The sequence below is a fragment of the Protopterus annectens genome, chromosome 9.part0, assembly GCF_019279795.1.
Source record: "Protopterus annectens isolate FY-2018-M chromosome 9.part0, PAN1.0, whole genome shotgun sequence".
Classification (NCBI taxonomy): Eukaryota; Metazoa; Chordata; order Ceratodontiformes; family Protopteridae; genus Protopterus; species Protopterus annectens.
Genome location: NC_056743.1, coordinates 668458477 through 668483123, shown reverse-complemented (window position 1 = coordinate 668483123; position 24647 = coordinate 668458477). Strand labels below are relative to the sequence as shown.

At 42.0% G+C, this 24647-nt stretch overlaps 1 protein-coding gene across 1 annotated transcript in view; it reads right to left on the bottom strand.

Annotated features, from left to right (window-relative positions):
• The window catches only part of PRRC2A (proline rich coiled-coil 2A), a 3202076-nt gene that overhangs the window by 1100088 nt on the left and 2077341 nt on the right, over positions 1-24647 (bottom strand). Inside the window, exons 23-24 of the mRNA XM_044082142.1 lie at positions 20854-21087; positions 19608-19802 (exon numbers count right to left, since the gene is read on the bottom strand). Coding sequence (XP_043938077.1) covers positions 19608-19802; positions 20854-21087 — 429 coding nt within the window. The remainder of the gene's footprint in view (positions 1-19607; positions 19803-20853; positions 21088-24647) is intronic.

Genomic DNA, 24647 nt, shown 5'->3' with positions numbered 1-24647 from the left:
GTAATAGGTACAGTCCAAAATTATTTGATAATGTAAACATTACACTTTACAAATTGTCTTATGTCATTTTATTCGAAGAGGTCCTCTGACATCCATGATGTAAATATACTGTAAATATGGTGTAAATAGGTTTTTAGGACACGTATAGTTTAGTTTAGGTGGTGTACCCCCAAAATAGTTAATAGTTTATACTTTATATAACAGTATGTTATCTGATTATAGTTATCCTCCTCTTCGGAGGCCTGATTTCTGTTTGTATTATGTTTTTCTGGGGCACCCTAGTGAATGTTTTACCCGTTCAGGAGTAAGGTACTTGTTACAATAATTGCTGGTCTATAAATCAAAACTTGTTAATTGTTTGTATTAATTTAGAATGTACTTTGCTTTCTTTTTCTTGGTTTGATGTACCTTACAAGTTCCTTATCTTATATTTATTTTCATTTCTTTTTTGTAAAAGTTTTAAAACGAATACAAATATTTTTGAAAAAAAAAGAATGCATTAACTCTTGTAAATCTTTATTTTCTGCACAATCTGGCAGTAACACCATTTTTTGTTTAATTAGTTCCATGATATATTGTTGGTACTTCAACATGTGAAACTGGCAATTCAAAGCCCTGATGGCAAGAGTTTCAGAGTTATATACCTTCTTACCCCATCTGTCTAAAGCTCTGGAATCCCTGTCTGAAGGGGTAGGGTTTTTGGCTGTAGTAGCCTTAATACCGTTATAGGGCCCTAGGAAATGGTCTCTAGATCCGCAGTAGGATTCTTAAAGCGAAATTTGTGAGAATCAGGTACTCTGTAGTACCGGTCAGGTTTTCTAGGGGCCGGTGGTAAAGTGTCTGGAGTAAGACTAGATTCCATGAAAACATAGTCTACAACATCCAGGACAGGGGGGTATAGAGCTAGAGGCATGTGCTGAGGCAACTCTAAAAATTCTCAGAGTCTCTTTTTGGACTGAGGGTAGTCCTGGCATTCCCAGCGGAAATGTTCTCAAAGTATGCAAGGTTTCACCAAAAGAAAAATCTTCTGGAGGGGAGGCAGAGGGAATGGATTTCTCTGCATCTGAATCCTCAGAAGTAGATAAGGGCATGTCCTGGTAATCAGAAGGGTCAGAGTTATCGGACTCCTGGTCTGTATAATCAGAATGAAACTCTATTCTTTGTCTCTTAGCAGGGGAAGGCTGGCTTCCCCTAATTAGGGTGATAAGGTCTTCAGCCATTCTAAGCATTTGTTTCTGTGGCATGGGAGCTTGAGCATGCGGTTTGGTCGGTTTTCTAGGCATAGTGCATACTATGGGCCTGAAAAACTCGGTAGTTTTAGCTAAAAACGAAGTTGTCGGTTCAATGCGAACATTGGTAGGTCAAAATACACCCTCAGAAGCCGGTGCCTGCACAGCGGCTCCGGTCCCATCCAAGGTAGAGACATCCGCAGGTTCCATAGTTGAAGAAGCGTCTCACAACATACCGGACTCCGAATGGGTCTCAGCAGGGGCCGGAGAATCTGTAGAAGCGGGCATCAGGGGCAGCAAAGGTGCCTCACTGAGTACCGGCAGACTGCTGACTAGCTTAATGGGAGCGTTGTCGGCAGTTTTGGACCTATGCTGTCTGTCTATATGTTTTTTCAGAAGATCGGTAGTCGGATGGCTTATCGAAGCCATTTTGGAATACGGAGAATGAGAGCGAAAGAATTTAGCGACAGATTTGATGATGAATGGTTTGGGTGTTAAACAAGGCACAAAACCGACAGCGAGGGACGTTGTGGTCTGAGCCTAAACAGGTGATGCAGTAAGAATGAAAATCTCTGAGGTATTTGCTTTCTACAGGCAAGACAGTTAACTTTCTCTGACATAGGTTAGAGCAAGAAAAAAGGATCCCCAATGGGGTACTTAGCTTTAGAAGACTTCAGGTTTGAAACTCGAAAAACGAAAATTTCAGGTAGCGACCGACCACCACTTGTGAACTGCTTCTGCTTTGGGCTCCTTCTCAGCAAGAAAGACTGCTGTAATGGCATTGGCTGCCTGTTTTATACCCGACAACCTGACGTCATGGAAGAGGCGACCGCATCAGACACAGAAATCCCAAAACTCTGGTATTTGGTCTGACAGAGCTACCTGCAGGCAGATAACCCAAGTGTGATGACTGCAACAGTGAAACACGAAGAACATCTGCATGTGAACATCAAGATGATGCAAAGTATATTCACCTTTATTAAAAAAAATTTGGGAAGAAAGCTGGTGGTTGAACTGACTGATTAATATCGGATTCCATAGCTACTTTAGGTATAAAGGAAGGATTGGTTCTTAGTGATACCCTGTCTTTATGAAAAATGATGCAAGGAGGTTTGACTGACAAAGCCTGCAGTTTGGACACACCTTTAGCTGAAGTGATGGGTACTAGAAAAATTGTTTTCCAAGAAAGGACTTTCATGTCAACTGTCTGCTGGTTCAAAGTGCTTCTGAGTAAGGCCCTGAAGGAAAATCATAATATTCCAAGGGGGAGACAGATCTTTAATTGGGGGTCTGAGTAGAAAGATACCCTTTGTGAATGCTTATGTGAATGCTTTACGTAATCTGGAGGAGGAAAGAGAAGACTGCCTCTTTTCCGAATGGAAATTTGAAAAAGCCAGTTGAAGTTCCATGCTAGAGTAACTGGCGCCTTCTTTAAAAAGACATCTCAGAAGAAGGAGTATAGTTTAAGTAGGAGCTGAGAAAAAACTCAATATTCTCCTTTGAAGCCCATATGGAAAAACTTTCCCACTTACTATTATAGACCTTTTATGTGGAAGCCTTCTAAGAAGCTAGAATTATGTCATGGATTGGAGAAGCTAGCCTGGATTTTTTTACAATTATTGGAAGTGGAAAAACCATGTCATCAGTCTGACGGTGTGGAGATTGGGATACTGGTGTTGAAATGGGTGAGAGAAGATCCTGTGTAGGATCTGGTATCCATGGGGGATACTTGAGGTAAGGCCATAGGAAGAGGAACCATACCTGACAAGGTCAGAAGGGGGCTATGAGGATTACTAAGCTCTTCAACCTGTTGGCTTTCTGTAAAAATTTCAGGATCAATGGTTGGGGGGAGGGGGGTAAGCATAAAGGAGTCCTGGAGGCCAGTCTTGGACTACAGCATCCCCAGTGACTCCCCTTGGGGGGATCATAGTGAAATACTTGTGCATTTGCTGTTTAGGGGAGAGAAACAGATCATAACAAGGTTGGCCCCAATGGGCTGAAAATTTTGTGCACTACTGAATGATTCAAGGACCACTCATGAGGAGTAAGGACAGACCTGCTAAGTGTCTGCTACTGCACTGTTCTCTCCGGGAATGTGAGTTGCAATCAGAAAGCGGTTTGAAGAGCTCGCCCATTCCCATACTCTCATGGCCTCTCTGCACAAGGGATAGGATCGTGTTCCTCCTTGTTTGTCGATATACCAGACTACTGACATATCTGTATGAAATGCTATCGTCCCCACAGGAAGAGCCTCCTGTAAAGTTTAAATTGTTAGAAGAACTGCTCTTATCTCTATGACATTGATGTGCGGCTTAGTCTCCGTGGGGGACCATGCGAGTTGGACTATCCTTCCCTGATAATGTCCCCCAACCCAACTGGAAAACATCTGTGGTCACTATGGATATTGGAGGGGGTAGAGAAAACAGCCTGCTCAGATCAGGTCATTTGACTGCATCCAGCACTGTAGATAACATCTGCAGATTAGTCAGTTTGATAGGAGCAAATAGAGGACGGTAAAGAATGGACCACTGAACAGTCAGGGTCCATTGTAGAACTCGCATATAAAATCTTGCCAAGGGTACTAGAATGATGGCTGCTGACAGACACAAGTGCTCAGAGAACTAGCCTTGTTGGGGGAGGATGACAATCTAGTAATATTTGCACTTGTCAGAGATAGTATGCGATGTAGTGGCACTGCCACTATTTGTGTTGAAGTGTTTAGTTGTGTTCCTATAAATTTCAGATTCTATAATGGAGTCCGGTTTGATTTTGCCAGACTTATTGAAATGCCAAGGGAACTGAAGATCTGAACAAAGCAATCCCTGGCCTGAATCAGTTGATGCCTTGAAGGTGCAGTGAGGAGTCAATCGTCTAAATATGGAAACACCTGGAATCTTTTTATCCTCAGGTGAACCAATACAACTGCCATACATTTGATAAACACCCCAGGGGCTGTGGTGAGTCCAAATGGTAGTGCTCTGAATTGGTAATGATTGGCTACCAGCCGAAAGTCTAAGTTTCACCTGGAGCATTTGGTCATTTTGATACAATAATACACATCCTGGAGATTTATGGCACACATTAAATCATCCTTGCATAGAACTGACAGAATGGACTGGACAATAACCTTCCATAACTTTGACTTCTTGACATACTGGTTTAGAATGCCGAGATCTAGAAGAGATCTTGGGTTCCCTGTTTTCTTAGCACCAAAAAGAAGCGTAAGTTCTGCATCCTGTTTGGTTGGTTGGGACCTTTTGGATGGTCCAAACAAGGATGAGCAATAAAAGGTGGCATTAACAAAAGACAGCTTGAAGGGTTCCGCAAAGTCACAAAGCCTCATCCAGGCATGTCCCCTAGTGGCTATGACTGCACTGAGTGCTCGAGTGGTCCCTTCCACCATATGAGAAATGAAACTCATTGAGGAATTAGCAAGTGAAGACAGAGTTGACAATTGGGGAGAAACCTTCTTCAGGTCCTCCACTGACAAGGTCTCAGCAATGGAGTTGGTAGTTCTTTAACCAGGTCTCTGTAAATGTGTGAAGTGTGCCAAGTAGTTTAATGAGCTCTGTGTGAAGGTAGCCGAGGCATAAAAATGCTCTCCATGTCTGTCCAATGCCAGAGACCCCTTGTTTGGGGGTTGAACAGAAGGAGCTTTGTTCGGCTAGCTCCTTTTTTGTGGCTGCTGACAAAACAATGGCATAACTGGAATGGCTTTATTCTAATGCAAATGGTCAGAGGGTGGACTGAGGAACCTATTCAGGGCAGTTAGGAACAGCCTCGACAGTGTCCAGTTCTTTCCAAGCCTGGCAGGAAACAATCTCAGAGCTTGTCTGCCGGGGGGGGGGGGGCGGCAGGTGGTGATCTGGGGAATCCTCCTCCCTCATCAAAATCGGTGTCCTTGGTCAGGGACTCCAATGGGGCATCCAAGTGCCTCCTCTTGTACTTTTTTCTTGCAAGGGATCTCCTCTGTGGGGTGTTCAGGGGGGGTATCGGATGGGGGGAACCCTTTGCTGGGAAGTAGTCTGGAGGCTTTCCGGCGAAGGCTGATGTATGGCAGGATGGATGGGCTCAATGTTCAGATGAAGGATGGGGAAGATCTCAGAGTTGAGAAGATAATTCTCTAATTCTAGAGAAAGCCCTTTCTATAACCAGGAAAACCGACAGACCCAGAGTGGCTCTCCCCTCTCTACCTCAGAGCTGAGGCTGCCAGAGGGAAGAGAACAGAATCTACACCGGACTCATGACCTCCAGACAGAATCAGGCCTGAACTGTGAAGAGCCAAAGCCCCAAAGGGGAGGGACAGATCCAACAAAGCTGAAACTACCCCCCCCCCCCCGAGCCAGCACAGACTTCTCGGATCAGAGGCACACTATCTCTACCAACATGAAAGCTAGAAATAGACACCAACTCCTTTACTCCAGTGCTGTCCATCTTTGGAGGCTCCAAAAATCTTGTCCAGATGGTGGGGGATAGGCTACATAAAATCTGGCTCCTTCCACACCCAACCGGAGACAAGCAATATAAGGTCATCCACCGGGCAGGAGGTTTAACCCAAGATGAAGATGGGCCAGACCCAAAGGGTTTCAGGAACACAGACTCCTCTTGGGAATGGCTTTGGGTGGACCAACCACCTTTCTGGCACCAGATCTCTAACATGTCTCCAAAGGAGACATCCTCAGGTGGGGACCTATGAGACCACTCCCCGTCATCAAAATCAGTGTCCTCAGTTAAAAGATTTCTGAGGGGATTCTAAGTTGCACTTTCTCTTCCTGTGTACTTCCTCAGTGGGGTGTTCTGGACAGGTATTGGAAGGGATGGGGAGTTCCTGAACAGGAACGGTCTTGGAAGCTCTTATGGGCTGGCAGTCCATGTGGAGAAGGGTGATGGGACTTAAAAGCTCAAATCCATTGGGGGAATGGGTATATGATCAGAGGAAATTAGAGTAGAAGATTTCCTGGGATGGAAAAACATCCTTTCCACTACCTCAAAGGCAGAGTGTCCAGGAGGGGCAGAAACCAACCTCACCAGAGCTGAATCTCTCAGCTCAGCCAGTTCTCCACCTCTCCAGGCTCTCAACTATGAAAAGGGAATCGGACCAAAGCTGCCCAGCTCCAGGGCTCTGAGGAAAGCAACAGGTCCAAAAACCTAAAAGTCAAAGTTAACTTCCTAGATCTGGCACCAGCGCTTCAACTCCAAAAACTCGTCCTGCTCAGTAGTGATTGGCACTGAATGGGTGAGGGACCAAGTTGGATCTGAAGAAGGTGGTATCCTTGGATCCAACAAGTTCAGCTTTTGGCACTCACAGATCTGATGGCTCAAACTATGGGTCAGAATCGAGAAGGAGTTACAACAAGATGAGAGGGTTGTTGAAGGCTCTCAGATCCAATATGAGATGGAGATGGCAACACTCGCATCTGGATTTGTGCTTAAGAAATGTCCTCATCATTCTGTTCGCATCTACTTCCGAAAGACTACTGGAGGACCTGGGTGAAGAAGTTGGAGAAAGAGGATGAGATGACTTTTTAGGAGTCTCCTGTAGAAATGGAGAAAGTACAGTTGTGTACACTTACCATAAATGTAGATGTTAGGGTGTAGTTGGCTGCATGTTTTACACTCCTGATGACCTGACATCACGGAAAAAGAGACAGCAATCAATGCAGGACCTAAGACTTTGTTAATCAGGCTGACTGAGTGCTACTGCAAGTAGATAACCCAAATGTGATGACTGCAACAGTGAATACACTCTAACATCTACATTTATGTAAGTGTACACAACTGTACTTTTCTGATATAGAGCCCAAGATTTTCTCCAGAACTGCTCTCTTCCAGACTTAGATGTTCTTTGTGTTTCACTGTTGCAGTCATTACATTTGGGTAATCTGCTGGCAGGTTGCCCCTCAGTCGGCCTGATTAACAAAATCTTGGGTCCTGCGTCGGTTGCTGTCCCTTCTTCCATGACATCAGGTCATCAGGGGTATAAAACATGCAGCCAACGCTATTATATCAGTCTTTCTTGCTGTGCGGTGCCTGAAGCAGAAGCAGAAGCAAGTGTCGGTCGTCCGACTCCTGAAATTTTCGTTTTCGAGTTTCACAACCGAAGTCTTCAATTTAAAGCCAAGTACTCCGTTGGGGAAACTTTTTCTTGCTCCTTCCCGATGTCAGTAAAAGTTAATAATTGTATTACTTGTGGAAAGCAAATACCTCAAATATTTTCATTCGTACTGTATTCCTTGCCTAGGCCTTGACCACGACGTACCTTGCTGTCGGTTTTGTGCTTTAATCAGTGCACTATCCGTCATCGGTACATTTTTGCCTCTAAATATTTCGGTTCTCGGTTTAATTATCCAGAAATGTTGGTTAGCCATCCGACTACCGCGATTCCAAAAACATGCAGAGAGAGAGAGAGGCCGCCGAGGTCCAAAACTGCCAATGCTTTTCCTAAGCCAGTCGCTAGTACTCAGTGAGGCACTTTCGCAGCCCCTGATACCAGCTATTTCTGATTCGCAGTCCTCTACTAAGACCCATTTGGAGTCAGGTATGCCACAAGATACTTCAACTATGGAACCCGCGGATGTCTCTACCTTGGATGGGTCCGGAGCCGCTGTGCAGGCACTGGCTTCCGAGGGTGTATTCAGGCCTACAGACTTGCATATTAAATCGACACCGCCTTCATTATTAAGGCCTAAATCTCGATCAATGTCTAAAAAAATGATGCCCAGGCCACATGCTCAGGCCCCTATGCCTAAAAAACAAATGATAAAAATGGCTGAAGATCTAACTACTCTAATCAGGTGTAGTCAACACCCCCCTCCCCCAAGAGGCCTAGGGCTGAGCTTGATTATGAATCTTCTGATCAGGAATCTGTTTCTTCTGACTCTTCTGATGACCTGGATTTGTCCATACCTACTTATGAGGATTCTGATGCAGAGGATTACATTCCTGATGCTTCCCCTCCTGAGGATTTTTCTTTTGGGGAAACTTTACATACTTTAAGGGAGCATTTCCACTGGGAAAGCCAGGAATTTCCCGATTCAAAAAAGAGGCTTAGGGATTTCCTTCTTCCTCAGCACAGGCCTTTGGCTATACCTCCTGTACTATACATTGTTGATGTGTTCTCGGAATCCAGTTTGGCCCCCGATTCCCTTCCTCCGGCTCCTAGTAAACCTGAAAGATACTACAGGGTTCCCAAGTCCCACACGTTACTTTTCAAAAATCCGGTTGCAGATCCAGAGACCATTTCTCAGGGGCCAAGGGCATTAAGGCTTCTACTGCTAAACATCCTACCCCTTCTGAGACTCCAGGGCGCTGGATAGATGGGGTAAAAAGGTTTATACTTCTGCAACTTTGGCAATCAGAGCTTTAAACTGCCAATTTCATATGTTAAAATATCAACAGCATATTATTGGACTGCTTAAACAGAAAATGATGTTGATCCCGGACTGTGTGGAAAATAAAGATTTGCAGGATTTAATGCATTCTGCTGAACAAGTTGGTGTCCGTCTTTACCATTAATTGTCCTGGAAGAATGTGGTCCTTGAAGGCTGTCAGAGCATTCTGTACAGCTAACATTTGTTTTTTATTGATATGCAGGTGCATTTGACTTGGGTTCCATTTGCCCTGAATGCACTTCCCTGCCAGGTGAGCTCCCCATGCATAGTCTGATGCGTCTGTTGTAAGGGTTTGGGTGGCAGAGAATAGAGTGAATGGTAGTCCCTTGTTTTGGTGGCAGGCCTCTGCCCACCAAAGGAACTCTAGGCGTAGGCAAGGTATGACAGGAATCATTGCTTCTAGATCCTGAGAATTTTAACACCACAGACTTTTTAGATACCACTGTAGTTTCCTCATATGCAGCCTTGCATATGGAATTAGAAGAATGCAGGAGGCCATGAACCCCAAGGCTTGCAGTATTTGCCTTGCAGATAGCAGGGTTTTTGTGGCCACTAGTTTGAAGTAGGCTGTCAAATGAATTTGTTTTCTGGCGTGAGGAAAGCCATCTGGGAAGTTGTATTCAAGCTTGCTCCCAGGAATATAATTTGACAGGGTACCAGGTGTGATTTATTTTCGTTTATGGAGTACCCCAGACAAGTTAGCACCCTTTGTACAAAGGCCAGATGATTCAAAAGTATGTCTTGGCTTTCTGCCTGAATTAGACAATAGTCCAGGTATGGATATATTTGAATATTTATTTGTCTGCAAAATGCAATGACTGGAGCTAGGCACTTTGTGAATACCCTGGGCGCAGTGGATAAGCCAAAGGACAGTGCAGAGAACTGATAGTGCATGTAAGCCTGCTTTGAAGCATAGGTATCTTCTGTAAGATTCCCTGATTGGGATGTGCAGGTATGCTTCCTTTAAATCTAGTGTTGCCAACCAGGCATCTTTGCCTAGCATAGGAAGCAACTGGTGAAGAGTCAGCATCTTGAATTTTGGAATCACCAAAAAGGTGTTTAGAGTAGAGAGGTCCAGGATAGGACACCATGAACTGTCTTTTCTGGGCACCAGAAAAAGTCGAGTAGAAACCAATTGAATACCCCCTATTTTTAAGAGAGAGTACTTGCTTCTGGGCCTCTGCCCACTGATTTGGGGGTAGATTTGGCCAACCACTTGGGGTTGGTAACGTGTGGAAGTGAAATTTGTATCCTCGGGACACTACATTTAAAACCCATTTGTCCTGGGTAATGAGTTCCCAGTTCTTTGCATGCAGAGCAATCTTTCCCCCAAAGGAGTAGCCAGTTGAGAAGTGCTTGGAAGTTTTAAAGTTAAGTCACTGAGACAGTTTACCATAAGGGGGAGTTTTATTACTCCCAGTTTTGGAAGTGGGGGCCACCCATTGCTTAGTCCTGTGCGTACCCTGGGACTGAAGCCTGGGTGCTTTGCTGGATCTGGGTGTGGACTGAAGGTCTGGAAGAGACAGGAAAGGACCAATTCTTAGAAGGCAATGCCTACTAAATCATGGAGGTTGTACTTGTAAGAAATCTTTAACAGTTTGCATAGATTTAGCTTTTTCCTCCATCTTTTTAAGAACTTTTTCTGCCTTATTGCCAAACAGGCGGCCCTGATCTGCCAAGGATTGCTCCTTAAGCCAAACATGTCTTCTAAGTACAGAACCAGTGACAGCAGCCCTGCAAGATGCCTCTAGTGAATTAAAACCACATTGCAAAGTATGTTTTCCAACCTGTTCAACAGAATGCATTAAAATCCTGTAAATCCTTATTTTAAGCACAATCAGGAATCAACATCAGTTTCTGTTTAAGCAATCCAATAATATGCTGCTGATACTTTAACATATGAAACTGGCAGTTTAAGGCCCTAATGGCTAAAGTTGCAGAAGTGTATACCTTCTTATCCCATCTATCTAGCGCCTTGGAGTCTCCATCACAGTGGGAAGAATTTTTGGCAGTAGTAGCTTTGATGCCCTAACAGTCTCAGGATCTGCAGTAGGATTTTTGAAAAGGAACTTGAGAGAGTCAGTAACCCTGTAATATCTATCAGGTTTTCTGGGAGCAGGAGGTAGAGAGTCAGGGGCCAAACTAGATTCCGAAAAAGCATCAACAATGTCTAGTATAAGAGGTATGGCTAAAGGCCTGTGCTGGGGCAGGAGTAAGAAATCCCTAAGCCTCTTTTTAGAATAAGAGAAATCCTGACTTTCCCAACGAAAATGCTCCCTAAGAGTATGAAAAGTTTCACCAAAATAGAAATCCTCTGGGGGGAAGCAGAGGGAAGAGAGTCCTCAGCATCAGAATCCTCATAGGTAGTTAAGGGTAAATCCTGGTCATCAGAGGAAACAGAAATTTCAGAATCCTGGTCAGAAGTACCATAAGCAAACTCAGTCCTAGGTCTCTTAGAGGAGGAAGGTTAGCTTCCCCTGATTAAAGTAATAAGGTCTTCAGCAATTCTTATTTGTTTTTTAGGCATAGAGGCCTGACCATGTGGTCTGGGCATCAGTTTTTTAGGCATGGTTCGAGTTTTAGGCCTTGAAGAAGATGGTGTCATTTTAATATGCAAGTCAGTAGGCCTGAATACACCCTCAGAAGCCGGTGGCTGCACAGCGGCTCCGGACCCATCCAAGGTACAGACATCTGCAGGTTCCACAGTTTAATCAAGGCATACCGGACTCTGAATGGGTCTCAGTAGAGGCCTGTGAATCTGAATTAGCAGGTATCAGGGGCTGCGAAAGTGCCTCACTGAGTACCGGCAAACTGGTGACTGGTTTAGGAGAAGCGTCGTCGGCAGCTATGGACCTAGGCGGCCTGTCTCTGTCTTTATCTTTGCGTTTTTTTCGGAATGTCGGTAGTCAGATGACTTACCAAAGACATATCTGGGTAACTGAACCGAGCACCAAAATATTTAGAAGCGAAAATATACAGAAATTGGATAGTTCGTGGTTTAAATACGGCACAAAACCGACAGCGAGGTACGTCATGGTCAGAGCCTAGGCAAGGAATACAGTACGAATGAAAATCTTTATGAGGTATTTGCTTTCCACAAGAAATGCAATTATTTACTTTTACTGACATCAGTTTGGAGCAAGAAAAAAGTTTCCCCAATGGGGTACTTAGCTTTTAGTTGAAGACTTCGGTTCTGAAACTCGAAAACAAAAATTTCAGGAGTCGGCCAACCGGCACTTGCGAACTGCTTCTGCTTCGGGCACCGCACGGCAAGAAAGACTGAGGTAATGGCGTTGGCTGCATGTTTTATACTCCTGGTGACCTGATGCCATGGAAGAAGAGACAGCAACCGATGCAGGACCCAAGACTTTGTTAATCAGGCCGACTGAGGGCTACTGCAAGCAGATAACCCAAATATAATGACTAACAGTGAAACATGAAGAACATCCACCTGACCCACAGAGGTTGTCAACAGTGACACTTTTTGATTTTGGAGGGCAGTTCTGAATTCAGAGCAGGGCATTGCGGTGAAGAATGCTTTGTGTGTTCCTTCGGCTCAGATGGCTTATGCTTTTCAGCGGGGGTTTGAGCCCCAGAAGTAAAAGCAAGAGAGGAAAAAGAAGCTGGCAAAAGGACTTTCAGGACCAACTTATTCCACCTATTACTAATTGCCCTTGAATTAAAGCCTGCACAGATCTCACATACCTGTGAGTGAGAAGGGCCTAAACAATATACGCACTCCCTGTGGCCATCACAATTAGGTATCTTACGCCCACAGGAAGTGGACTTCCTAAAGCCGGTGGGCATGTCAGCCATATCAGCAACTAAACCAACAAGGGAAGGGAGAATATTTTTTTTGATTAACAAAGAAATTTTTTTTGGAAAGTAAAAAAAAGGATTAATTACCAATAATGGTAGGGGACGATACCTGAAGGTAGAAAGAAGGCCTAGTACCAGCAACAGTAAAGGGAGGAAGGCTAAATAGAAATATGTATAAGTGTTAGAAAATAGAAAGAAAAATAAACTATTTACTCATAAAACCTAGCAATGCATCCTACAGCTCAAGAGAACAGAATCCCAACTGAATCGTTACAATTAAGAACAACACAGGAACTGCAAGGTGGAGGAGGATGGAACCCAACTGATAATGCAAGACCAGGACCTCAACTGTTGTATAAAAATTCGCTGCAACTTGAATAAAATGAAAAAACAGGTTTATTACTTCCACGTTAAGCGCTTTCAGCTGTCCCCAGCCTTCATCAGAACAACTGATCTTTGCAAACACAGAGTTTAAATACATATCTAATTAACTCCTTAATTGCTAAATTGGTTAAAAAACCGCCAAAAAATGTTAAAACATTATTAGAACAATACATAATGTCAAATCCCTTAATGACAACTATATCCTCTTTAGAATCCACTACTAATTATACATATATGGTGAAAACATTCTCATGTCCAAAGTTAAAATATGTTAAAAATTAAACATTCCAAATGGTGTATAAAAAATGATGTGTTAAAAAATGTACTGTTGTCTACCTTTGTTCACATATTCGTACTGCCTTAGTACGATAAGCATGAATATTTACTATTGCACTCAGCATAATTAGGCTAAAATAATCCCTGTATTTAATTCATAATATGACTTCTGTGTATGTTATTCTAAAGCCAAAAATGGTTTTAAACTAATGAAATCATTAAGGCCAGGAGGTGTAGTGGAGTCTGTCAGAATCTGCCACTTGCTTTCACATAGTGCTAGCTTAGTTTTCCAATCACCTCCGAACGGTGTGTTGTCCACCTGATCAATGATAGAGAAAAGGAAACTGTGGTCAACACCTTTGTCTAAAATGTGCCTGCATAATGCGTTCTTGGTGTCACACTTCCCTATTCTATACTGATGCTCGTAAATACGTCTATTTAGTTGTCTCTCGGTTTTCCCGATGTAATGGGCATTACATGCTGTACATATGGCCACATAGACCACTTGTTTACTTTTACAGTTCCCCCTTTTACATCTGATTGTGGTGTGACATATATCATCTATTTTAATTATTTTACTTGTATTGATATATTTGCATTGTTTGCAGTTGCCACATTTGGTAGTCCCTTTGTCTTTATCTCCTTTACACCTAGTGTGGCCATCTTTTTCCAATATTCTCTTTAAATTTGGGGCTGTTTTAAAGACACATCTGGGTTTCATACCCAGGATTTGCTCTTTGTCTATGATCATCAAGGTGTTCCAGTGTCTGTCCAATATCTCTTGTATCAAGTACGTTTTGGGGGAGTACATGAGTACGCATACCCTCCCTGCTGGTGTACCAAGTGTATCTTCTTTAGTGGTTGATTGAAAGGTACCTAACAGTGGAATGTATTTTTTACCCCATTCCCGGGTAACATATTTGATAATCTCTTCCACCATCTTCACTGGATAAGCTCTCGTAATGAACATATCTTTGATAATGTCCATTTCAGTTACCACCATATTTTTGTTGGACGTCATCCTAGCCACCCGGATGCATTGACCTTTGACTATATTGCTGAAAATATGGGGGGGATGATTGCTACTGTAATGGACATAATCGTTGGAAAATGTTGGTTTTCTGTAGATTCTAGACGAGAAGCCACTTTCGTTTTTGGTTAGTAAAACATCCAGATAAGACATATCTTTGTAACTATAATCAAACGTGAATTTTAAAAAATCCACTGTTTGATTGAGAAAGGTGATGAATTCCAGCAACTTATCTTCCGATGCCCTCCACACGATAAAAATATCGTCTAGATATCTAACATATAAAGCAATATGACTGTAATGAGGACTTTTGAAAATGTGCTCAGATTCCCATTCCGCCATGACCAGATTTGCAAAGATGGGAGCACAGGCTGCTCCCATTGCAACACCCCTGGTCTGTCTAAAATATTCTCCTTGATGCAAAATGTAGTTGTAATCCAAAACAAGTGACATCATGTCACACAGGAGGCTGATCTTGTCCCAAGAGAAGTCCGTAAACTTCGTTAGACTTCTTTCGAAAAATTCCAATCCTTCAGTCCTGGGAATGCTGGAAAAGAGATCCACCACATCTATGGTCAACAAGATGGAATCAGTGTCATGTAGATCTTTCTTGATGGTCCCCAAAAATCTCCATGAATCCTTGATAATATGAGGAATACCATCATATATCTTTTTAAGCCAGCCATCTATCAACTGCCCTATTTTGAAGGTTTTCGATCTAGAACCTGATACGATTGGACGGAATGGAGGTTGTTCGATAGACTTGTGCACCTTGGGTATGCCCACCATCTTTGCTAAAACTGGGTGGTCTACTTTTAAAAAAGAATAGGTCTCATTGTTGATCCTATTGTCGATTAAATATTCCTCCAGGATGAGGTCTATGCGCTTGTGTCCAATGTTGACTTGATTTAAGGATATGTTTTCATAATTTCCTGAATGGTGCAGAATGTTATTGATCTCCTGGTCGTAATCCTTGGTAGAAAAAATCACGGCTCCTCCTCCCTTATCTGGTTTCATGACTCTGATGTCTTTATTCAGGGAAAGATCCACTAAGCATTTCCTTTCCATCTGGGAAAGGTTATCCAAAACATCCCCATGCTGTTGTTTTTCTTTGTTGTATATCCAATAAATATCATTGCAAACCAGGTGCTCAAAGTTCGTCACGTGCGGATTAGCTGTAGGAATATAAGTGCTTTTTTTCTGAAGTGTGGTCCCTGCTATACCTGTGGTTCTATGTTCAAGTTGGGGTAGTTTGTCAAACTGTAGGGCCAAGTTCAACTTCCGACAGTATTTCTTAACTTCTTTAATACTGTCTATGATGTTCCAACCCCTCATAGGTATGAACTTCATACCCTTGCTTAGTAGATGGGCACAGGTCTCATCTATCTCCAGGGTGGTGTAATTAAAAACCTTAAAACCTGCATGAGTGGTGATTCTAGGGAAGGTGTCAAGTACCCTGGTGTCATTGGAATTCTCAACTGGCATGGTCCCCACCAAGATAGTGTCCAACGGATTGGGCTCTACCACTGGCGTGTAGTGTGGCCCATGCTGTGGGAATGCCTGGACTTGGCATCCCTCCATGCCGGATGGTATCTCCCCCCTTGAAAATTTTCTTCCCTGTCAGTTTTGTCCGTGTCGTACTTCCTGGACCCATATCTACCATGTGTGTCTGTATCCTTCTGTCTAGGCCAAATGTATGCTCTCTCTCCTCTATATGTCTCTAAATCCCTTTGAAGTTTCTTGTCCTTTCTACTCACACTAGTCTGCACCGACTCCTCTGCATATACAAATTGTTTGGCATATAGTTCCTTCATATCATCGTACTCATTGTGCTGTAAAATATTAATTTGAATCGTTTCCAATTTATCTACCAATATGCTCATTTTGTCATCCATATGCTTAATTAGAAGCTTCATGTATTCCTGCCCAAATCCATCAAATAATGTATTAAACTCTTTTTCCACTTCAACAGTATGCGTAATACCTAGAGGTAATTTGAAGAATCTAATCCCTTTAGGCACTATGTTAAGTGATAGACATTTCATTAAATAACTACGATCAATTTTAGTTTTTTTGTATGTTTGTAGTTTTTTACCAAAATCAGAAATATAGTCTTTCAAGGATATACAATTGTTACCTAGATAATTGTTACTATAATTCTCTCTTTTATCTTTACAAAAGTAATCATTATCATCACATAAAAAGCGTTCCAACATTACATCTCTTTTTTTATTTTTGTCCTTTGCTACATTATCTTTCGCCCTTACTGTAAAATCACTGTTACTGTGACAGTTTACATAAGGACGGCTCGAAGAGTCGTGCCTTACTCTTTTTAGTACAGTACCTTTGTTTTCATGTCCATTCGTAGGATATCCTTGTGTAAAAACTTTAGGGCGTGCTCCACCATACTGGTTGTCCAACCTTTTCCTGCACACGCTGAAGTCAAAGGTACAGTCCTGTACCGAAAACTCGTGTCTTTCACTGAGGAGATGATCATCATCCGTATGAACTAAATCAAGTATTTGTAATTCTTCTACTTGGTTTCCAACTTCCGTGTCACCCTTATGCTCCATTGTATGTACTGCTACTTGCATCACCTCCGAATCCAATAAAGCTTTCGGAAAGCCGCAATCCGGTGTGCTAACCTTGTTGAAGTCAAGCTGTCCCTGCCGACGCTTCCGCATCTGCGTACCATGATCCTTGTTGATTTTGGTAACATCCGTTTCGTCTTCTGACGTGGTATGTACCATCCGTGCTATTACGATCTCCGAAGACCCTCTTGAGTCTATTTCTTCGTTAGCCTTGCCCTTATCACTGGTAACCGATACCATTTGGTTAAATAAAGATAGAAGTTTATGCACTTCTCCTTGAAGTGTAGTAAGGTCAGATCTCAGCTCGAGCAACAGGTCCTTGGAAATAGAATCAGTGGGTTGCTGTTCCCCTTCCATCCGAAATAACTCAACAGAATGTCACTTAAGAACAACACAGGAACTGCAAGGTGGAGGAGGATGGAACCCAACTGATAATGCAAGACCAGGACCTCAACTGTTGTATAAAAATTCGCTGCAACTTGAATAAAATGAAAAAACAGGTTTATTACTTCCACGTTAAGCGCTTTCAGCTGTCCCCAGCCTTCATCAGAACAACTGATCTTTGCAAACACAGAGTTTAAATACATATCTAATTAACTCCTTAATTGCTAAATTGGTTAAAAAACCGCCAAAAAATGTTAAAACATTATTAGAACAATACATAATGTCAAATCCCTTAATGACAACTATATCCTCTTTAGAATCCACTACTAATTATACATATATGGTGAAAACATTCTCATGTCCAAAGTTAAAATATGTTAAAAATTAAACATTCCAAATGGTGTATAAAAAATGATGTGTTAAAAAATGTACTGTTGTCTACCTTTGTTCACATATTCGTACTGCCTTAATGATTTCATTAGTTTAAAACCATTTTTGGCTTTAGAATAACATACACAGAAGTCATATTATGAATTAAATACAGGGATTATTTTAGCCTAATTATGCTGAGTGCAATAGTAAATATTCATGCTTATCGTACTAAGGCAGTACGAATATGTGAACAAAGGTAGACAACAGTACATTTTTTAACACATCATTTTTTATACACCATTTGGAATGTTTAATTTTTAACATATTTTAACTTTGGACATGAGAATGTTTTCACCATATATGTATAATTAGTAGTGGATTCTAAAGAGGATATAGTTGTCATTAAGGGATTTGACATTATGTATTGTTCTAATAATGTTTTAACATTTTTTGGCGGTTTTTTAACCAATTTAGCAATTAAGGAGTTAATTAGATATGTATTTAAACTCTGTGTTTGCAAAGATCAGTTGTTCTGATGAAGGCTGGGGACAGCTGAAAGCGCTTAACGTGGAAGTAATAAACCTGTTTTTTCATTTTATTCAAGTTGCAGCGAATTTTTATACAACAGTTGAGGTCCTGGTCTTGCATTATCAGTTGGGTTCCATCCTCCTCCACCTTGCAGTTCCTGAATCGTTACAATGGCAAACGAGATCTGAGGCAATCTGGCAAGTAAGGGGCATTATGGGTCAAGGGAGCAGCTCGAGATTCAGATCCAAGAATCTAAAGAGGCTGGCCGAGTCGGATCAGAGGGTCGGATACAACACTCATGCGTTTAGGAATGAATGAAATCATCAAATCATGCACTAAACACTGTACTAGAATCAAACCCACCCTTTGCATGATCATTTCATGAGCTGTTTAAAGCTGTACTATCACTACGTTCTATTTATGAATCCCAGCCAAAATGTTAAGGCAGGTCTTTCCTGGTCTACAGTTCTAGGCAGAGGGACTGGGTGAGTATGAACATCCAGGTGCCATGAATGCATGGCTGAAATCAAGCTGCAACAATATTACAAAGGTAATTAAAACTGTAAAGCAAGGAAAATAAACTATCATAAGATTGAAAAAAACACAGTAAGCTAAGAGGAGAAAATGTTACTTGTAAATAATATACACACATTTGTAAAGATTAACATTTCATCTCTTGACAAAGTGCTGCCATTGTGGATATACATTCTGCTGTAGTGAAAAAAAATGGGAAGCATATTTAATTTATTTGCTTTTGTCAACCAGGAAAGTCCAATGGGCTGAAATGAGCCCATTTTCAGTGGAGGCCTGGGAAGAAAAACTCCACAAACAAAATACATGATAGACATTTGTTAAACATATTTGCAAAGACCAATATTTCATCCCTTTGCAAAGAGGGAGCCATAATTACCATCATGGATATACATTCAGGTATACTGAAAAGAAATGGGGAAACAGATAAGACACTATTGTCATGGAGTTATAGGACACTACTGATACGAAGTGATAGCAAGGTCTTAACCCTACCCCTAATATTTTGAAAAGCAAAAAGGCTGCCAACAAAACAGGTCAAGTTTAAAAGGGGACTAAATTCCTTTCCACTGAACTGCTTTCATAAATAAACATTAGAAAATTTTAGAACTAAGCAGACTACATTAAATTGGTCGTTCGCTGTTTTAATTTTTCGATATTACCAGATAGACGTTTAGGTATTCGCTAACCTTAACTTTGGATCAGGTAATATAGACGCGTCAGCTTCATTAGAAACAAATGTGAAGTACACCACAATTTACAGCTTCAAGCTTTTGATTCATTTGAAGTGCTACTGCTGAACAGTTAAGACAAGATTTGGTGAAAAACTACCTGAGATACCTTTATGCAAAATACATGTGGGTAAGGCAGTAGGGGGAGTTCAAGCAACTCTTAACTCCTTGGTGGCATGATCTCCAACCAAAATCCACAAATGCAATGCTCAACGGCAGCAGAAGAAAAGTATCTACCCAAAAAGGTACCAGTAAAACACTGTGCCCACATTCTACACGGCCAAAAAGATGCCTCATATTTTTACTATGTGACCATGAAATTTTTCCCCCCTATAACTCACCTTTTCACTGACTCCAAACTGTATTGGTGGAACTGTAACTTCAGTGGTATCAGCTGTAAGAGGATCTTTTTCAGAAGTGACATCCCTGCTCTCCTTGGATGTTTCATTTCTGGTGGGTTTACTTTTTAGTGACCGCTCATTACCAATGGGCCCTGGAACATGCTCCTTCCATGACTCCTCTGCCGGTGATGGAAGCTGTGAAGGTCAGTAACAAACAACATCAGCATAGTTGCTGCTGTTAGTATTACAAGGATGTATAATAAATGGTTCAAAAAGTCCAGCAACACCCTAAACCTTCATGACAACTACTCATATATAAAGCTTCTGTTGGAATAACTCCAAAATGAACAGTGTTACCAAACCTCAGCATGAGGCTCACTACTGGAAGTTGTACAAATGACTTCTGCAAAAGACAGAAATATGCAGGACTGGCATGACTGAGACAGCACTGTGTAACAAAACATTCATATTTGTAAATTAATGAACAAGGCAAGAAATCATAAATGTTTCTCTAAAATCTAAGAACATTCCAGAGTGACAAAAAGTCTACACAGAAACAACACTAAGAATACACATTTTATGAGAAACAGATGCTGCACAGCAAGAATTTACTTGAGGAAGGGGGAGGCTGTGAAAATCATCCAAGCTGCACACTCAAATGACTTTAAAATGGGTGGGACATGGGTACAAAAACTTCATTATTAACATTAACAGTAAGCCATCAGAGATTTCTGAAGCTGCAAAAATCCACAAACGGTGAAGTGCAAGACAACAGGCACAATGCGAATATAGTCATATACCATGCACATATATATTAGTGTTATCTGTGAATGTATATGTACATGGACACACATGCAAATTTGTGATTATGTATACATACATATACATAATCCATATACTAACAGCAGCAAAAATTTTGCAACTGCAGTGCACTACACAATACAGGAAAGATGAACTCAGGAATACAGTTCTGCTAGGAGGAAGTCAAGACTACCTTCCCAGAAAGTGGGTGCACAGTGTGTTGTTAAATACTTCAAACTCTAACTTATCCCCCTTCATGTTACAGTTAGAACTTTGGTAGTTGCTCCATCACTCAAACCAAATCATTTTCAGTTAGAGGATGGGTAAAGGCATCAAAGGAGAAAAAACAATTCAGCTGATGTCTGTACAGAAAAAATCCAAAACATTTAATGCTGCCAAGTTTTAATACCCTCATGGATGTGAAATTACATACAAAGTTTCCTACCTTATTACCCCTGAGACGTCCTGCTCTGGTCTCTTTCTTCCGTTGTTCCTTTGGCTCTAAAACAGCATCCTCTGTATTCTGCAGTTCAATGCCCTTCATGCCAGCTCTATCCAAGGAGCACACATGCTCATCACTCTCTTTGAGACTACCATCTGGGGAGCTTCTCTGGCTGTTACTTGCCGAGGAGACATGAGAGTCATTGCTGAGATCAACTCCACTATCTGACTGACTCATCTGCAGAAAAATCAGAAATTGGTTTTGGTTTGGGGGGGTGAAGTCAAGAGTTGCAATTCAGAAAAGAATTAAACCGAAAGTACAGTTGTGTAAAATCTTACCACTACAGTAGATGTTCTTCTCCTAACTATTGCAGTATTCATTACATTAGGGATCCCCTGCCAAAGGTGGCCCAACATCTGGCCAGTATACCAAAGCCTTTATATGTTGCTTTAATGTATGCCGTACGTCTCAAGTATGCTCCTTGCATAGCACAGGGCATAAAGGTGATCTCCAAATGCACCATCCTTAGAACTAAGAGCCCCAGTAGGAAAGCTAGTCCAAGGAGAAAAAAGGTAATCAGTACATCCAGAAGAAAAATGGACCAGGGTGTGGAGGGAGTGAATACTGCAACAATGAAGAGAAGGGCATCTACCATTATGGTAAGATTTTACACAACTGTACTGTCTCATTCCATTTCACTGCTGCAGTATTCATTACATTAGGGAGACTGCCAAAGCTCAGGAATAAACTTGAGAGGAAGAAGGACCAGCAGAGCCCTCTTGGAAGCCATGAAGGATGTCCAAACCCTTGAAAAAAGCACCAGAAGAAGCCACAACCCTAGTAGAATTGGCCTTAACAGAATAAGGAAGGTTCTTACCATGAAAGGAATAACAAAAAGAAATAGCTTTTGAGATCCAAGAAGAAACAGTTTGCTTGGATACAGCTAATCCTAAGGACCTAAAATGAAAGGAAACCAAGAGCTGATCAGATTTCTTAATAGTCAATCTTATCCAAATAAAATCTGAGTTGTCTATACGCATCAAACATATGCAGCACCTTCTTACTGGCAGACTGCAGAGAAGGGAAAACTGTAGGCAAATGAATAGATTAAGGGACAACTCATTCACCACCTTGGGCATACAAGAATTAGTATGCAAGGACACACCCTGTCAAACACAAAAAAAAGGACAAGCAATAAGGGCTTGAAGCTCAGACACCCATCTGGCAAAAGTAAGGGCTAACAGAAGTACAAGTCTTCCAAGAGCAATGCTGCAAGGAAGCTGAAGCTGCAGGGTCAAAAGGAGCCAGAGTCAATTTTTCAGAAATAAAATTAAGATCCCAGGGAAGAAGAACAGGCATCCCGGGAGGCCTAGTAAGAACCACTCCTTTACAGAATTGTTTAGTCTCAAATCTAGAAGCTAAAGGAGGAGATAAAGGCAGACCAGCAGAGACAGCTAATAAGTGGGCTTTAACAGAAGAATAAGCCAAGCCAGCATAGAGCAATTCACACAGATAAGAGAGAACCGAAGGAACATCTACTAAACGTGGACCCAGGTTATGAGAAAGACACCAAACAGAAAACCTCTTCCATTTGGATAAATAGGATTTCCTAGTATTGTTTCTCCTGGCCTCTTGCAGGATCCTAAGTAGGTCCTCAGAACCCTTACCCTGTGAGGTAATTTGTGATAACTGCCCTTGGCTAAATGCAGAAGAGAGAACCAATGCTGTCTTTGTCAAAAGGGAGTCACCAACAAGATTTTAGGAGCATCCTGTAGAATTTTGAACAGGACTTATGGAATGAGGGGAAGGGGAGAGAAAGCATAAAAAAATATCCCCTTCCAAGAAAAAGATAGGGCGTCCACCTTCCAAACCAGAGGACCTGAGACTGACAGAAAATAGAGGAAATTGTCTGCTCAGAGAGGAGGCAAAAAGATCTATTTGAGGAGTACCCCACTGGTAGACAATGTCCAGAAAGGCATCTCTGAATAATATCCATTCGTGAGACTGAGTTAAAGACCTGCTCAAAGTGTCTGCCACAATTTTTTGACCTGAGGGAATGTAAACTGCCTGAACAGTTACTTGATACTGGACAGCAAGATCCCAAACTTGAAGTGCCAACTGGCAAAGAAGATGAGATTTTTTCCCCCATTTGTTTACATACCACATCACTGTGGTATTGTCTGTAAATACTTTAAGGTATCCCGGGGAGAAAAGAGGATGAAAAGCCTGAAGTGCAGCGTTTATATTACGCTGTTGAAAACTCAAACTGTCGACATGAAAATGTCGAAACCCCCGAACATCGAACACACACAAAAAAAAAAACCCAAACACAACACAAACTGCTCTATGCAGGGGGCAAGCCCCCCTGCACCCCACACTACTTAAATATTCCAACTCCAAGATCGCACTACATTGCAGTAAATGGAAATCTCCCCTTACGGCGATTTCCGTTTACTCACGTGATGACTTTCGCTTTCGACATTTTGGTGCCAATATCAGCTTCGATACTGTCGGCCTTCGACAAGGTGAGTAGACCCAAAGTGCCAGCAGAAGAGCTCTCATCAATATGACATTGATATGATCTTTCTTTTGAAGTGGCGACCACACCCCCTGCAACTTTAGGAAGCAAAAAGCTGCTCCCAATTCTACATTTGAAGAGTTGGTAACAGCTCCTGAGAGGGAAGAGGAGGATGAAAATGGAGCCCTGGATTTAGAGACAACTGCTGGATCCACCAGTGAAGTTCCGTTGTAAGACGAAGCAGAATAGAAACTGCAAATTCTAGAGGATGCGCATGCTGAAGCTAAACTGACTTAAAAAAAGACAAACTTCATCATGTGGAGTTTGGCCAGAGGTAGCATAGGGATGGTGGATGCCATGAATCCCAGAGCTCTCAAACTCCTTGGCAGTAACAGAGGCTAGAGGAAGAATAGTTTGAAAGAAAGAAATTAGTGTCAAGGCCTTAGGAGGAGGTGGCAGGGATGCCAGCAGAGACACCATCTGGATCCTGCACCCCAGAAAAACAGTCTTGAGAAGGAGTCAGAAAAGACTTTTTGAAGTTTATTATGAACCCCAGGCTTTGCAGGAGGGAAAGGGCAAAATGAAGATTTTGCAACAGGATCTCTGGAGAGGATGCCTGGAACAGTTCCTCATCCAAGTAAGGAAATACTTGGATTCTCTGAATCCTGTAAAAACCAATCACAGGAGCGACGCATTTGGTGAATACCCTTAGGGAAGTAGAAAGGCTAAAGGGCAAAGCAGAAAACTGTAAATGCGAGGAAGAAGAGAAACATAAAAATGTCCTGAAAAGGGGATTGATCAGGACATGGAGATAAGCATCCTTGAGATCTAGAGACACAATATAAGCCTGAGGAAGCAAGAGAGGGAACAAAGTCTTAAGGGACAACATTTGGAAAGGAGGGCACTCTCAGAAAAGTGTTTAAATGAGAAGGCTAGATTGGTCTACAAAAGTATCATCTTTTCTGGGTATTAGAAATATCCTAGAGAAAGCCCTCCTCCCCCCTTTGGGACACAGACTACTCCTGAATACTACAGGGTCTAAAGGTGTAGAAGCACTTCTGAAAAGGAGCAGAGTTGTTCCTGAGGGGGTGAGGAACACCCATAAAAGGAGGAACGAATTTCCAAACCAAATATCCATGGCAAATAATGGACAGGACCCAGGAATCCTGTGTAATCTGTACCCAAACAGGAAGAGAACACCTAGTTTATCTGGGAAAGAATACTTTTGAGGCACTAAAGTCTGAGTAGCCTTAGCAGGAGGAGCCCACCTGCCTGCAAA